A 16,282-nucleotide genomic window follows, 5' to 3' on the forward strand; every position below is an offset into this window, starting at 1 on the left:
TCCAGAAGTCATTCAGCATTCTATAACATACGTCCTTCCATTGGCCCATGAGTCAATACCGAACAAGCGGCTATACATCTAAGGAGTAGTAGGTCATCCAGTCTCCTCACACCTTTTTGAACTTCCATGGGCAGCCTTTATTTATTTAAGCCACCTTCTCTCCCATCATGAACCCATCCATTCTTCTCCTCCACACCTCCACAGAGGGACACATCTCGGAGCCCCAGATACAGGCAATATATCTCTATTCCACCATCAGTCCAAGTCCACAGAGCAAAAGCTTCCTTCGTGGCAAATCAATATCATTGGGTAGAATAAATTTGGGGTCGGGGGGATCTGCGCCGATACCACCCCTCCCCCATCTCTCCCATTATCTTAATCCAGTAATCCTGGATCACTGGGCACTCCCAAAGTGTATGTAGGAAGGTTTCAATGTTCCTTCGGCATCTAAGACAATTTGGATGCTGGCCCTTCCCATCACATGTAAACACGTTCTAACATATTATACCCTGTGGAGGATTTTGAATTGAATTACACTGAGTCTTGACCGGAAAGCCACCTCTCTTGGAAACATCAGCGCTGGCTCCCAGTCTATGTCCTCTAGTTCCCCAAGCTCAACCGCCTCTGCAGTTTCAGAAGTGAGTCCGGCATGTTATTATTGATAGTCTTATAAGTCAGAGATGTTGCTTTAGTGACCAAGCCTTCCATCAATAATCTACCTTCTAGTGAGGCATAGTCAGGTATTCCCTCTCCTGGGAGACCCCCCATACCCGCCACGCATGTTGCAAGCATACGTAATGGAAAAACTGTATCTTACTAAGCTCATACTCAGCCCAGAGGGATGCAAAAGGCATGGTATCACCCTCCTCCAACACATCCCCCACCTTTGAGATACCAATCTGGTCCCAACTCTCAAAACCTGTCAGCTTCCCAATTTCTGTCAGCCAGCCTCTCTCCCTGAGGGGGGTCTCGCTGGTGGGGCAGCGGTGCGATCTCATGAGCCTGGTGACCCTAGTCCATGCCCTGAGGTCCACTCAGGTGGCCGGCAAGAGATGTCTAATCCCCCCTTCTCCATATAGGTAGTGCTTACAGGATTTACTATCCCATTGCAATCTCTCCAAGAGGAAGGTAGGATGATCTCTGGGTAAAAATAGCCAATCATTTATGTTAACCAAGTGCATTGCCCAGTAATACGCCTCCAGATCTGGGAGGGACAATCCTCCTGCATACTGGTTGCGCTGTGGCGTCTTGAGGGCTATTCTCAGGTGTTTGCCTTCCCACAAAAAAGAGCCGCATATCTGGATCTATGGTCGCGAAAAGTCCCAGAGGGATCTGGTAATATGTGTTTTAATTACCATAGAGGAGACTCGGAAGTGGGATTATCTTAACAATGGCTACCTGCCCCATCAACGTGAGAGGAAGAGTTCTCCACCTCTCCAGGTCAGCCTAGCATTCGCTCACTTGTTGTGAAAGACTTCTTGATCAAATTGGTCATTATTCCTTGAGGAAAGCATACAGATGCCGTGGTGAGTTTCTACTGATTACATCTAAACCGCGTAGGACATGGCTGTGGAAAGCCATAAATGGAGCAGTCGTGCACGTGTTATGTACATAGATAAAAGCTAGCACTGAAGCCCATCTAATCTCATAACAGGGTTGCAATGCCAAATATGATCATTCTAAATATTGTACAACCAAATTCCAGTTAGCTGCACAAAACTATTTTTTGGGCAAATTCCAATCCTGATGATAAATGAGGGGGGACTTTAGTAATGGTACACTCACAAAGTTAATTTACAAACTTGAGAAATCAACCACAATAAATACAGGCGGTCAGGCAAGAACTTAGGAGTTTTTGATAAGGGCCTTCTACAGATCAAAGTGAACATCCACAAATTAGTAAATTTGTTGGCATACCACTTAAAAGTAGGTTCCCACTGTGGAAAATCAGGCACATTTGTTCCTGTGATAGATTAGAATAGGTGTGTTGCCACTGTAGGAATGCGGAATAAACATACCCAAAAATAAAGGGGATGTAGAGAAAAAGGTTTCACTGTCAGCAAAACTACTTTCTCCATGGAGAAAAAACAGAAGAACACAACAGAAATCTGCTGCAGATTAATTCATTGAGAATTTTTCACCAACTTCATATTCCACTTGCATGAATTTGACATATGTCAGTACTCCCGAAAATCTATGGGTGAGATAAATTTCCTGGGATTGTTCAGGAATTCTGTGAGTGGTAGGAAATAGCTTCAAGTGAAGGAGTAATCCTATTAAAAAGCAGACAGTAATCATGTTTGAACTTGGACTTCACATTGAAAATGTGTAATTAATTCCTTCAATGTAGAATTTAACAGCATATCTGAAATTAAATTGCTTGAGGGTCTCCATGATAAAAAGGCAGAATTAGAAATTGTTTTTTTTTTTTTAAAGAAAAAAACAACAGGCTGCTTAAAGAATGATGCAACTAGGTTAAAGCATATATTTGATTGCTAGATTTCAAGCAGGAATATGGCTTTTTAACAAGTGCTCTGTCATGCATTCAAATGATTTACCAGCTGTCTGGTCTTCTGCACTTACAAAATCGTAGTCGTATAAGGCCAGCTCTAAACACTCTGCACTGGCAATCAGCTGAATGCAGTATCAAGTTTACAATACTGCTTTATGCACAAAGAATACTGGGACAAAGTTCCTGTCTGCCTTCAGAAACTGTTACACTACTATGCTTCAGCCGGACATCAGCATTAAGTTTCAGCTCTCCGGATTCAACAAGGGTCTTTCAAGAAGATCTGCGGGTACCAAGTGTCTGAAAATAAAGAACATATTTGCCTTCTACTACGATTGGAAGCTCGTTAGTTTCAATTCAGAAAGCTAATGGTCACCAATCATTTCAAAAAAGCATGTAACCAATTCCATCATGGGAGTGACCAAAAAATGCTAGATCTAGAATCTAACTTCTCTTTATTCTTAACTATAGTTTCCTTTTCTTTATGCTCCATTTCTCTGAAAAGGTGTGAGTCCTGCCAGGCGGACTCAGAATTTTACCCTTGTAAACTTGATAGAGTAAAATGTAAATTAGTGACAGTATCAACTGTACTGAAAAAGTAACGAGCTGAGTATGTTTCCAAACCCTGCAATGGGAAATGAATATGTTATGGTCATCTCATTACTGTTTTCTGAAACTGGAATACCTTGCAGGAGGCCCTTCTACGAGTCATCAATGCAGGAGCTAAAAACATTCTGAATAAAGTCTCAAATGACCCTCTCAGTCACCTATTTGCCTAATGGGACCACTGAACTCTGGGGTAATTGTGACTTTTTTTTCCTTCCTCTTAAATAACAAAGAGAATAAAGAGCAAACAAAGAAAATGCTCAGGACATTTATCCACCACAGTATAACAGACATATCGGACGACTGTGACATCTATGGAATCTATGGTTTCAAAAGAAAATTACCATCTTTTGCACTGAATACTGCCACATGGACTGACTATAAATACAAGGTCCGTTAACAATATTGCGAAGCAGACTGCATAGTACCCTAGTTCAACTCTGCAATGAAAAAGTTTGGAAAGTCATACCCCGGACTACTAAAGGGTGCTGCAATGGTGTAATAAAGGCAGATTGTTTTGGTATACCAGAACTATCTAACACAAATCTTTGTGGGCCTGAATGAAATGATGGTGCCATTTGAAACATTTACTGTTGTAAGGGTAAATATGAATGTGCAAGCTTCTGAAATACATAAACACTACCAAAAGCTGCTGATGACTGCCCGGGGGATGAACAACTGACGAAATGGAAGAAGATCCAATTGCTAGCATCCCTTGCTCAAAACAAAGTGCAGGAATGTCCTTTGCTTTGGAATGCTCAGAAGTCAGAAGACTGGGCTTAATGTTTTTTTGTCTAAAGACAGGTTCATCTATAAGACTGGTCCAAGTATGGGCCAGCAGTCTATGGGATGATCATTCTGAATAATTTATCACTACATATTTGGTCGCAAATCTCACATGCGGTAGATGTCTGAATCCTTTGATCGTTTATTACATACAGACAGTAATGGTTCCATTTCCTCTACATTCCAGAGGTGTAAAGGGACTCATTTACTTCATTCTTCTGCAATAGAATGATATGATTACATTTGGTGGTGTGCGATATAGATAGTAAAAGCATTTTACTGTCATAACTTTAACACTTGCATCAATAAGTGATTACAGTGGTCATGGTCCTAATGCAATGAAATGGTTTGTGCTGGAAGTCGTAAAGTGCTCTAGGAGGAAGCATGATGTGAATCACTTGCTCACAATGAAGAAGAACAGGTGGGTTTTGATAATAACAGGGTAAAGAAGGGGCTTAACCAACAGGTTGAGCGGCCTGTTTTTGCCACCTTGTAAGCATAAGAATTGTTCTATTACCGTTATGCTTATTACATAAATGTTTTTTAATATCTGGATGATCTCACTATACACCTGCACGATTGCAAAATATTGTTTGATTTGAACTCAATAATAGGTTTTAACAAGAATCATGTTTTGTTGTGTTTTATTGACCCTACTTTAAATGTGATGTTTTATTTCTCATTCTGGTCCTGTGAATCGTGTATCGGGTTGCTGCATCCTTAGTTATTTCGGTTTAAAAGTATCCAGTTGTTAATATTTGTGTTTGATAATGTGACTCCGAACGCTTCAAATGTTTTATTTGCTGATGTCATGCAATATATTTGCTGTCTCTTTGTGCTGCAGCGGTTCCGTTAGATCTTACAGTATTTTTCACCTAGATGTGTTATTAGCGACAGCATCCGCCACTACAAGATGACGCTTATAGTTATAGCGTCACGTGATGTGCACTGGGCATTTCCCAAGCAGTGCACCGCGCTTTTACAGCATTCCCAGAAGGGGCTGCGGCGATGCGACCTTTGCCGTGATCCAGACATGACTAACTCAAGTGCATGTTGAGGGAAAGTGAGGCGCCGGGTGTATACATTTGTTCATCATAAATTAATTTGTATTTCCACAGGCTGCGGTTTGTATTTACAGATTACTTTATACTGCAAGATAATTTACACATTGAAATTTGCTAAGATTGCGATATGGTTGTTTTTTCATTTGTATGTCTTGAACTGTAACATCTAATAATCAGATGTTTCACACTTTCTATATTTTTCAGATTGGTGGTCAAATCATAGGTCAAATACTTAATACAGCCTTAAAGAGGTTTGGATACACCTACGAGTCATAATGGCATATGTGTACTAAGCACATAGGGCTTGCGTTTTCGGTGTGGTGTTGTTCTTAAATGAGCATTCTCTGGTGCTATAAAGGTGGTTGTTTTTAATTAAGTGGTAGTCACTTCTGGTGTGACAACTGGAAGGCACATCTTGTTGTTTTTAATTGAGCACTTTTTGGTGTTATAAAGGTGGCCCGTTCTGTTTTCAGTGGCAGTCACTGGTGTTATAGAGGTGACACATTGTGGGCAAGCCGTGCATGTGATGTTCTTTGGTGTACTGTTTACTTTCATCATATTAATTATTGTTCTATTTTATTGGCCATTGCTACATTCTGTCCTCATGATTGTCTTGTGGACAGTCTGGCCATAAGAGACTGAAACGTCGAATATTCCGCCTCTCTAAAGTCATTCACTGTGATATTTTATCAGTTCATATGATTGTTGGAGCGAGGAAGAAGAAATTTAAGTGCACTATGTATTTGTGAACATACATGGCTAGGATGATTTATTGCTCCCCAGTGATCTCTGGTTTAGAATCACTCCATAATTGTTGCATTGACCATGTGGGGTGCAACTGTGATTTTGCATTAGTACTTTCAAATTATATTTCTAACCCTTAATATTGTTTTTATGTTTTTGTATGATCAAGAGAAACCTGCAACTACCAAATAAAAAAGGACTTGTTATATCAGTACGCCTAAAGTCTCATTTTTGGTTATACTGCGAATAATGTGTCGTGCATATTAACTATATTGTTGGATTGAGAGACCACCGAATTGAAAAGTACATTTGAAATAATTCCTCCAGGAGCATTTTGTCTGTAGACTGATTACCCAGTTCCCCGGAGGAACATTGGGTTGCCCTAGTGTGTGTAAAGTTAATTAGGATATAGGTATTTTTCCTAAACATTACTACTTGTTAGGTAAGACTGGAATCAACACAAAGACTATGGGAGCGTTATTTACAATGGGTAAAAATTTACATTTTTGACATGGAAAACGGACTACTCTTGGGCCCGCAGTCCGGGTGAGCTATCACACTTTGGAGTCAAACAGAATTATTTCAAAACATTCTTAGTTCACCAGCCAGGTGGTTTGAAATAAAACGTGTGGGAAAAGGCATTTGTTTAAAAGAGAAGAGTCATGCTCTTTACTTTACATGTCAAACATGATTAGATCGAAAGGGGGAATATACATATGATTTTTCCATTTAGGACTTTGTCAGGGTACATACTAAGCACTGGTACAAACAAAATGAGAAATTATGACTGCAATGTGAATTCTGATCCCTACATGATTGTATAACAATATATATAAATTATCACAATATGCAAGACGTTTTACCTTGCGATTTAGAATTATATATATATAGATATAAATATATATTGAAGGGCATTTTCATTATATGATCCTGTTATCTAAAATATGGACTAGGAACAAAGTAGAACACATATGCTATGGTGTGGATATTTTCCTCAAATATATTTTTCTTTCTTGTTGTTTGTCAATATAATATGTATTTCAAAATGTTCCAGTCTACCAATATATAGTGATAGCTGTGGACAGTATCATGTAAGACTGTATGGCTAATAGATGTGACTCAAGGTGAGGGGACGACCAATAACGCAGAAAGAAAAATAGCACTGTAATGCGGAAGACTATCAAGAGTAGTCTTCTAAAGGAAATTAGACCTTTTTGTAAAACAAGGTTTTCATTTTTTTGCTTTTTAGAGGCAGAAAAATAGAGACAGAAAAATAGGGTCTGCGACCAAGCTTGTGACTTGGAGTCAGATCTGTGCTTCAGCTGCAACCTCTCCTGCTTCCGAATCGCCACTCGGCAGGTAAAAGCACACCTGTCACATGAGTTGGTGTTGTGGTCGGAGCCCAAGAACCACAGACACACTTTATGCAGATATGTGACCAACATCTGTTTCCTGCAGTCCCGGAATGGATTAAATCTGGTTTCTTTCAGTGGGGACATCTTCCCTAGCACACCAGAAATAGTGGGAAGACCAATAAAGTTATGAGCGAAGCTCTGGATCCAGGTTGGAGGGCACGGAAAGAAAGGAACTGACGTTAGAGTGCTGGGGTGGCACTTCCTTTTCTTCTGGGGTGAAAATGAGTCACCACATAACACCATCAATAAGTGTTTGGAAGTACTACTACAACAATCTGTGGGTCAAGTCTGGCACCAAGGGATATTCTTGACACAAGGAATCTGCAGTTCAAAGTATCCATCAGAAGCGCCAACACAGATTTTATGTGGATGTTGCTGGGGGTCTTAAGTAATGTAGAGAAGGACAGGAGGATGTGTTGACATAAAAGGAAAGCAGGTAGTGAGTGACGAAGTTTTGAAGGTAAAAGTCGAGGAAGGGATTGTGCTGACAGCAGGAATGGGTGAGTAGGTGCTGGATAGTTGTGATGGTTGATCTGGGTAAAACAAGATGCACAAGTCATGGAGTGGAGAAGGGAAAACACAGCTGAAGGAAGACTGTAAATCCTAATAAATGTTTTACTTTTTGTTATATTGTTATTTTCGTTGTTAGGGAACAGGATGGTACAGTTTTACAGTCTGTCAGTTTCATGACACAAAACTCGATAGGCACACTATGCATGTGATAGGATAAAGCTGTGTGGGAAATGGTTTCTATGCTTTCACTGGAGGCACTGTGGGGGTTTAAAGTGTTTGCAGTGACATTTTCAGCAGCATCTAGAGAAGTCGGTAAGAAAATTATAAACTTAGACAAAACAACATTACGATTTGAAAAATGTATTTTTACAAACAAAATTACTCAGAATGCCGGATATCGTGATCTGTGAACCACAAAATAAATTAAGGCACACAACACCGATAAATATTCAATGAGCATTCCAAAATGTTTATTTACATGCACATAGTTCTAGAAAAACCAGTCTTACACTTACTATAATTTCAAAAACTGTATTCCTAACTTGTGTTAGTGCAGTAATAGCTTTACGGCAAAGGACTAGAAATATGGACAGGAGAATCATCTGCCTCACACAAGATAAGGGAACAAGTTGAGAACAATGAAGAACTACACCTGTACTGCCCTCTTGTCCTGTCTGCTGTTTTCTTGGACATTCACCTAATCCACAGTCCTCTAGCGAGAGGTTACACTTGTTATTCAGTGGTGGACACCCAATTAGCCCACTGGAAGTCACTACAAATCTGAGACACAGTTCACTGTAACTGTAATTCCTGCTATTATGCTCAAGAAAATCTCTCTGTTTTAGTTCCTTCCATCAAAGGTTAAATGATCCCGTGGGAAATTATCAGTGTATGAGACCGATTAGACCCATTACACTATTCCTTAATGGTTTCAGAGTTATTGAAGTTACACGTTTTGATATTATCTAACTTTAAAACAGGGTACCATGGTAACAACCTGGCAACACCCCATCCAATGGATTCCACTCTCCCAGTACACACCGAGATCAGTGGGTGCCCCAGACAGCAAAAATCTTGATTTTAACTGTCCAGTGCAGAGATACCAACACACAGTACAAATGTATGGGGTAGGTCGGTGGCATTTAGTGCATGTGTTTCATTACTACATCAGGTGAACTGAGCTGGTATCAAGAATCGCATTACTAGGGAGAACTAGAACAAAAGACAAAGGGGTCACTACAGTTTGAAATAATCTGCAACTCCCTAGAAGACACCCAGGTAACTGACTGAAATAGAAGGAGGACAACGTAGACTAAAGCCAATGTGAGTCCAAGAATGTATAGCATGTTGGGTCTTACCAATAAAGTACCAGGATAAGGCTTCGGTGGCATCCTCTCACGAGAAGGTTCTATGAATGTCTGTTTCTCTTTGAAGTCAAGTACTTTTAATTACCCTACCTAATTATACTGTAAGTGAAGACATTCAGTTTAGACTAGATAGCTCTGATTTTACAATGATTGTTATGTAGAATTACTGTTACTCTGTCAACCCTGCTTTCACCTCCTCACAGGTACAGAGAGCCATCGTCTAAAACCGAAGCCTACGAAAGGGGTTCTTGACATTTCCAATTAGACTGGAAAGGTACCCTGGTCCCTGAAACTGCCGTGGTAAGCTACGGTATCTCTGAAGAGCTGGCTCAGCGCTGATTTGCATAAGGCGGGACTTCGTCTACAGTGGCACAAGTTAGCGAAAAAAGATGGGCTGGAATGTTGCCCTGAGCGATTACCAGTGGTTAATCCTGTTGCAAACATTTCTCCCGTCGCCTCTTGTGTGACTGAAACTGAAATTTTCATCGTGGATGCAACCTAGTAACGCCTGTCAGCTGCGGGACCAGCAAGTGTTTAGGTACAGCCCATGACATCCGCTGTGACAACCAGCTGGAAGATGGTAGAGCGGGGACTGTGACAGGGCATGCCAAAGGGGTCCACGACAGCTCTTGTGCTGGTGACATCACTTGTTTTATGTACTCAAAATACATTATAGTTTAAACAACTAAATGTAAATAGCCTAAAGACGTCGATATTTTATGTTGTTTTAACGCTAAATCGTTCCATTTAATTTAGGCCTAATGGAAACAGTGACATGGTTAATGAGCGGTTGATGAAACGCTTACCACAGGCTTTAGATGCTGCGACGCAAATCTCTTCGGCGATGTGTTCTCCTGCGGGAAACAGCAAGTAATCTCCTTCTGCTTTCCCCAAGGAATGATAAAGATAGACCCGAAGCCCTGGCTCCGGCTGCCTCGGAGCACTTGAATTCGAAGGCAGGTCTCCGTTCTGGTGCACGGTCGAAGACGCCGCTTCATCCATCTCCGTCATGGTCAGGCAGGGCATCATTTTAATTCACGGGAGCAGGCATCTAGAGGAGAGATGACAAATTCACTAGGCCAGAAATAAAAAGGCGAGGGCGTAGACTGATTGTAACCCGCGTTTGTCGACACTGGCCCAAATAGCAGGTGAAAAACAAAGGACAACATAGTATTCCCCTACAATGGTAAAAGACCACAACTGAAAGAGCAAAAACACACATGCATATTTCTGTTTTTCATGAACGAAACAGCCAGCATCTCAGATCAACATAGGTTTTACTAGACACACGTTTTCCGCACTTTTATTCAACACGAATGGGCCAAAAGTACACCAAAACATGAGTTCGCTACTATTTTACCTAACTGAAGTCTGTCACATTTAAACTCGACTTAAATTAGAAAGCTGTGTACGCTTAACATTCTGTAGCGAAAACATAAGTTGCAGCAAACCTCATGTTTTCTTTCTCTGTACGTTTTTACCCCTGCGAGGGGTACCTCTCCCTTTGAAAATGTGCGCAGACGTTGTTCCTCAATGTAATCGTGTTCCCCAGCCGGCCGGCTGAAATGGTGGCAGCAACAACGTCAGAGTAAATGATTTGAAAACCTGTCTTCGGCAACATTGTACTCACACCTACTACGTGTGCGCGCGAGCCCTTGGTGTAATGACTGTAGTCGCCTGAGTAGGAAGGTATACAGAACCCTAAATGACTCATAGGTTTGTCGAAAAAGACAACATTTAGAGTTCCCGATCTGTAACTGATACTTTTAATGTGCAACATATATAATGCCATGTGAGCATCTAAATTCACACAATTTAGCTTTGCAAATGACGTTTGTGAAGGGTAACTACACGCCTGCTGTTCTGAAAACGTGGATGCACAGATGAAACATATTTTTCTCACACATACTTTTTCCCTTCAGTACTTTTCCCCCTGAGGCGGGGAGTCCTATAGCAGACAGTCGGATATTTAAAGTTGGAGTAAACAGGTGTCCAGAGACGGTGTGAGGGCACAGGATGTGTATCATGGTATGGGGCCGTCGAAACGAGGGTACGGGGTGCAAGCAATGCTTTCTCCACGGGTGAAAAAAAGCGAGATAAATTTAACAAAGGCGCTCTGCTTGCCCATGTGTAAATGTATAGTACATTTATCCATCTGAAAATGTTTAGTACTGGTGGAAATAATATTCACAAAAAAGTTCCAGGGGTTGTCCTGGAGGCTGACTCTTGCATTTTACCAGATGTACTCCTGGACTTGGTTGTGAAGACAAATATTCGTAAAGGGAATCAACGAGAATACATTTCGACTTTTTCTGTAACCTGGGCTCAATAAGTGCTAAACGGTATACAGACAGAATACCGACTGCAATGTCAGCTCACATGCATAGAACACAAGCAGGAAAGTTACTGAAAATGAAGTTAATATTTTGGCTCTTTTAAAAACATTTTGTGTAAGCAATATATTTTATAAACATGAAATACGTGTGTGTGTTTATCTGTAAAGTAGTACAGCTCTAGAGTCTTGGCAACACTGCTGTTTTGAGGAGAGTGTGCATGATTTCTTGTAGTTTATTAATGCTTCTGAAAATGTAGATAGGATTAGGCAGACTTTGCTTTGTAACTCACACAGTGAGGGTAGGGTTGACAGAGGCCTGCAGCAGTATTAAGTGATTTAGGGATTGCATTGATATCATCGACCCTGGCTTTAGAACAAAGCTACTGCCCAGGTTACAAAATTGCACAGATTTACCCCTCAGACTAAAGCGCAATCTCTTAGGTTACACTTATCGTTAATCAGGATCACGCTTCACACCAGAAATCAATCCGTCAGGTAAACGGTTCCTGAAATGATCCCTCTGGTTGTAGAGATGTTATCAGTTTCCCCAACACAGCCGTCTCTCAGATGACAGCTCTTTTTCAGCCTCAGACTTCAGATAAACCAAATATCTGGTGTCAGAACGATCTTTCAAGCAGCCGACAGCAAACCTGCACATCAGGTACGTGATCTTGCAGGCCAATATCTCAGACAGAAGAGCAATCCATGGTATGGGGCAGCAAGGCTATCCCTTTAGGCTATCCATACACGGACCCTCAAGTTAAAGTGATTTCACACTCAGTCATTTGATCTATCCAACACGTTAAACTAACCTCCAAAGCTTTCAAACAGCACAACTATTGGTCAGATTACGGAGATTTAACTGGCTAGGATTCATACAGATAAACGAATAATAGCGATTAAGAGAGCGAACAGGCTCAGGCTTTGGATAGCTGGGGGTTCAAGTCAGATTCCCACTTCCAAAGACTTGAGACATCTGTCTGTGTAGGTGCAGGCAGCCTGCAAGCACTTTGAATTTCCCTTGTTCACTTTTACACTCCTCCGGGAAGAAGCTACTCCTTTTTCCACTTTCTTCTGTACAGAGTCTGGGTACGCGTTTTGAAGAGATTGGCTGGGTGTCCTTCTGCTCAGTGACTATATTCAGACACTCAGTTTCCTTCCCAGTTTTGTTTTGCACAGGATGCAACAGGCAGGTTTGAGTTAGGAGATTCAGCCCAAATTCCCTCTGTGAGTTGTATTTCCGGATACTGCGAAGACGAGCTATGCACTGACCACAACATCACATCTGCCTCTAGATTATGCTGGGTCTAAATTGGCTTACTGCGGTCTGTACAGGAAGAGTTAACCAGTTCATTTAGGACTACTGAAAGCTCACCGTTGTCCGAAAGTTCAAGACCTTCACTGGACAATCATGCACATGCATTATGGAAAAATCCTGCAGCTAATCCGGAGCCAAAGACCAATTATTTTTGTGAATCCAGCAATGCCACAAGAAGAAATTTAGACACTTTCAGGGACTTAATCAGCGAAGCACGGTTAGAAGCCTGTTTATTTCCAGGGTTGATGGTTGAATGCAAATATCTTTCCCAGTAGATTTTAAAAGTCCAGTGTCAGTTAGTTCGAAGTATCAAACTGCAAGTTGCCGAGAACACCAAGATTTCCATCAATTATTTAAGGGAGATCTCGCAGGATGCTTGCCACTTACATCCAATGAGCTCTGTCTGTGGAGTTCGGCATAAGGGATGACCAACACCGACTGAACAACTATCCTTTCAGATCGTGCTTGTGCAGAAGCTAAGACAACAAAAACTTGCTAAATTTGAGATTGTAGTGATCAGCAGCAGTAATTACACAATAAAATGCAGTGCCCTTGCAGCCCGAGTGGACACCATTCAGAAGATCACGTTTGGGCCTGCAACAAGATGAGATTAATTTCTGCTTGTTCAGAAGAGGAAACCTCGAACACGTGGATGGCATTGGAGCATCAGAAATGGTACTCCAGCAGAAGGTCAAAAGGCTAGGTAGGCTCTTCATGAATTTGCTCTTTGAGATTCAGTTTGAATGTAGCACGCTAGTTGGAAGCACTGACTACGTAGCAAACTAACAGTGCTTGCAGTGAAAAGAGGCAGGAGGTTTGTCAAACTGACTATTTAAAATTTGAGAAAAGTAGCACTTTGCACTTGCAGATTTAGGTGTTTCTCATGCATTACCGTATTCAATAAAAAACTTTAAGCGCTCTTTATCTTGGTTACACAATTGAATGCTTGTTGGTTTTATCACATATTTAGGGCTTCTTAGGTATTTTATTTAATTCGTTTTGAGCATTTTTCAATTTATAGACTGGTATTACATTTGTTTAGTTTATTACCGTTTGAATGTGTTGATTTCATAAAGTGACCATCACAACGCTCATTCTGCTAACAATAATTTGAGCTTTGATAACTGTAAAGCAGCCACTGTTCTCCTGCGAAGTTAATATGACCCTGGTTTTAGCAGGTGACATTTAACTATAAACAAAATACTATACTTGCTAGATCCTTTTGCTAACTAAGGGCGAAGGGATACCATCAAGCCATTAACTCAAAGGAATTTGTCACATTTCAGCTTACAGTGAAATGGTTACATTTATTTGACATGTAATTTCAATATTTATGCTCAAAATAAGTTGTAATATATATCTGCAATACATACTTTAAAAAAGTGCTTTTGACCAAGCAAGGGGTATGGATAGTGCAATAAATACCTATACAATAAAATAATGTTCAAAACAGATGAGTAGGTTACAAACCTTTGGTAATGCGTTTTCTGATGGACACTCAAAGAGAAACAGATTACAGACATTGTGAACATCCACAGGTGCCAGACTAGACTTTGTGAACTCTTGCAACAACTACTGCTTACCAGTATGTGACCACATCAGCCTCTGACACTACTCTGTCCTGCCTCTACCCCAGAGTGCTGACATCAGTTTATTCATTGGTCTTTTCTGCACCCTCAGACACACAGCATGAGATTGGAAACAGTGACAGTGCGCAAATTCTAACTTTGAACCTTATCAACTCCTAAAAGTCCAAACCAAAGAACAGGGAGTAGGCCAAGTGTAGTAAAACTCTGCAGTTAGACAGAGGATCCACCAGAAAGAGTGTTACCAATGGTACACAATGTATTCTTCTGTTGGACACTTCAAAACACAGATTCCTCACCTTGTGAATTAAAAGCAAGGCAATACCCCCTCCAAAGAGGTGGGTTTGTGTAGTGTACTTTTCACCAGGAAGCCCTTCTCTACCGAGCAGGCAAAATGACCCTCCTTGTGGACCAGATAATTGATACAGCAGTGTCCTGTGAAAGCAATGACTGATGCCCACATAGCTGCTTGGTAGATGTCCAAAACAGGGACAGCCCAAGCCAGGGCTGTAGCCGCTGTCTTTGCCTAGGTGAAATGAGCCCAAAGGCCTTCAGAGGGTCCTTCTTGGCCATCACATAAAACATTTTGATGCAAAGGACAATCTATTTTAATAAGGCTCATTTGTGAAACACCCTTCCTTTCTTCTCACTTGCAACTCCAATGAAAAGCTGATCGTCCACCTTGTACTCCTTAGTTGTTATAATGTAGAAGTTAAGGGCCTGCCGTGGACAGGACAGGTGAAGCTTTGTCTCCTCCTTAGAAGGATATGACAGAGAGAAGAACGAAGGTAGCAAAATCAACTGCCCCACCTGAAAGGGTGACACAACTTTCAGAATAAACAATGCACAAGTTTGGAGTTATATCTTATCATTGAGTATATACTGATCTCAACAGTGGATGGACTGGCAATTCTTACAGCTCTTTAACTCAGCCTGAACCAGTGACTGCAGAATGAAGGGTCTTCATAGAGATAGAGGTCTCAAGATACAACTGTGAAAAGCCTTGAAAGAAGCACACATCAAGATAATTAGAAGTAAATTGAGGCATCGCTGCAGCATAATGAAGGGGTCAGATTGAAACTCCCACTAGGGGATGGATAAGAAGTATCATAGAGAGTGAGTAAAGGGAACAGCTATGGTAGGGCTGATAAGTACCCTTTAGCAGTGCCCACAGCAAAGCCTTGCTGGGACAGAAACAATATGAACAAAGGGATATCAAACAACTAAGCTTGTACAGGGTCATTGAGCTTCTACTTTCACCATGTAATTAACTTGAATCAACGGCCTAAGTAAATTGATTCTGTGGGGAGACAAACAGGATTTAAGCAATACAACGCTAGCCTAACCAAGAAAAAGACTACCTTGCCCATAGCGTCTATCTTCTTGTGTTCTCTGTCTGGTGGAGCATTTGGAAAATAATTTGGATTGACTCTGCTCATAGAGGACTTCATAGTTAGGCTCCCAGGAGTGAAATGCTGCATTAGAAAAGTTGAATCACTTTCCACCTACCCATGCAATCAAGCGATTTACTGGTGGACTGGTGGGGACGAGCAATGCTTGGAACAAGTCGCCATAGTACTCCCAGTCCACAGTTTAATTAATGGTGCTGAGAGCTCTGAAGTGGAGTGCCTGGAGTGCAGGATTTCTGTCAGAGGTCTGGCCTTAGTCTCCACTGTTAGCAGCTTAAGTTTAGCACATCAGTTGCTTTGCGTGCCATCACGACAAAAGAAGCACTCTTTTGTATGACCAATTAGGTGCCAATTTAATTCAGTTTCTGTGGTAGTATCCAAACTAATGGCATTTTAGAGCCAGCTTCAATATAATGAATGAAGAGCAATTGTCAACCTCATCATGTCTTCATTGTGGGGAACAAAACCTTGAAGAGCATTGAAACAAGAGGCAAAAAAGCCCTCCAACCTTCTGAAATACAGCCTGCAAGGCAAGGGGACAGCTGGGGAGTTTTTCTCATAGGGAAATCAAGCCTTGTTAATGGTACAGCATGAAATGCGGCATGTTCTAGCCAAAGCTGGCTCCAGATC

At 41.2% G+C, this 16,282-nt stretch overlaps 1 protein-coding gene across 2 annotated transcripts in view; it reads right to left on the bottom strand.

Moving 5' to 3' along the window:
- The window catches only part of JAK2 (Janus kinase 2), an 882,548-nt gene that overhangs the window by 610,449 nt on the left and 255,817 nt on the right, over positions 1–16,282 (bottom strand). For both annotated transcript variants that reach the window (XM_069240320.1, XM_069240330.1), the window contains one exon: positions 9,811–10,055. In XM_069240320.1, the coding sequence (XP_069096421.1) occupies positions 9,811–10,033 (223 nt within the window). In that variant the 5' untranslated portion in view covers positions 10,034–10,055. The remainder of the gene's footprint in view (positions 1–9,810; positions 10,056–16,282) is intronic.

Source organism: Pleurodeles waltl, chromosome 1_2 (genome assembly GCF_031143425.1).
Source record: "Pleurodeles waltl isolate 20211129_DDA chromosome 1_2, aPleWal1.hap1.20221129, whole genome shotgun sequence".
Classification (NCBI taxonomy): domain Eukaryota; kingdom Metazoa; phylum Chordata; class Amphibia; order Caudata; family Salamandridae; genus Pleurodeles; species Pleurodeles waltl.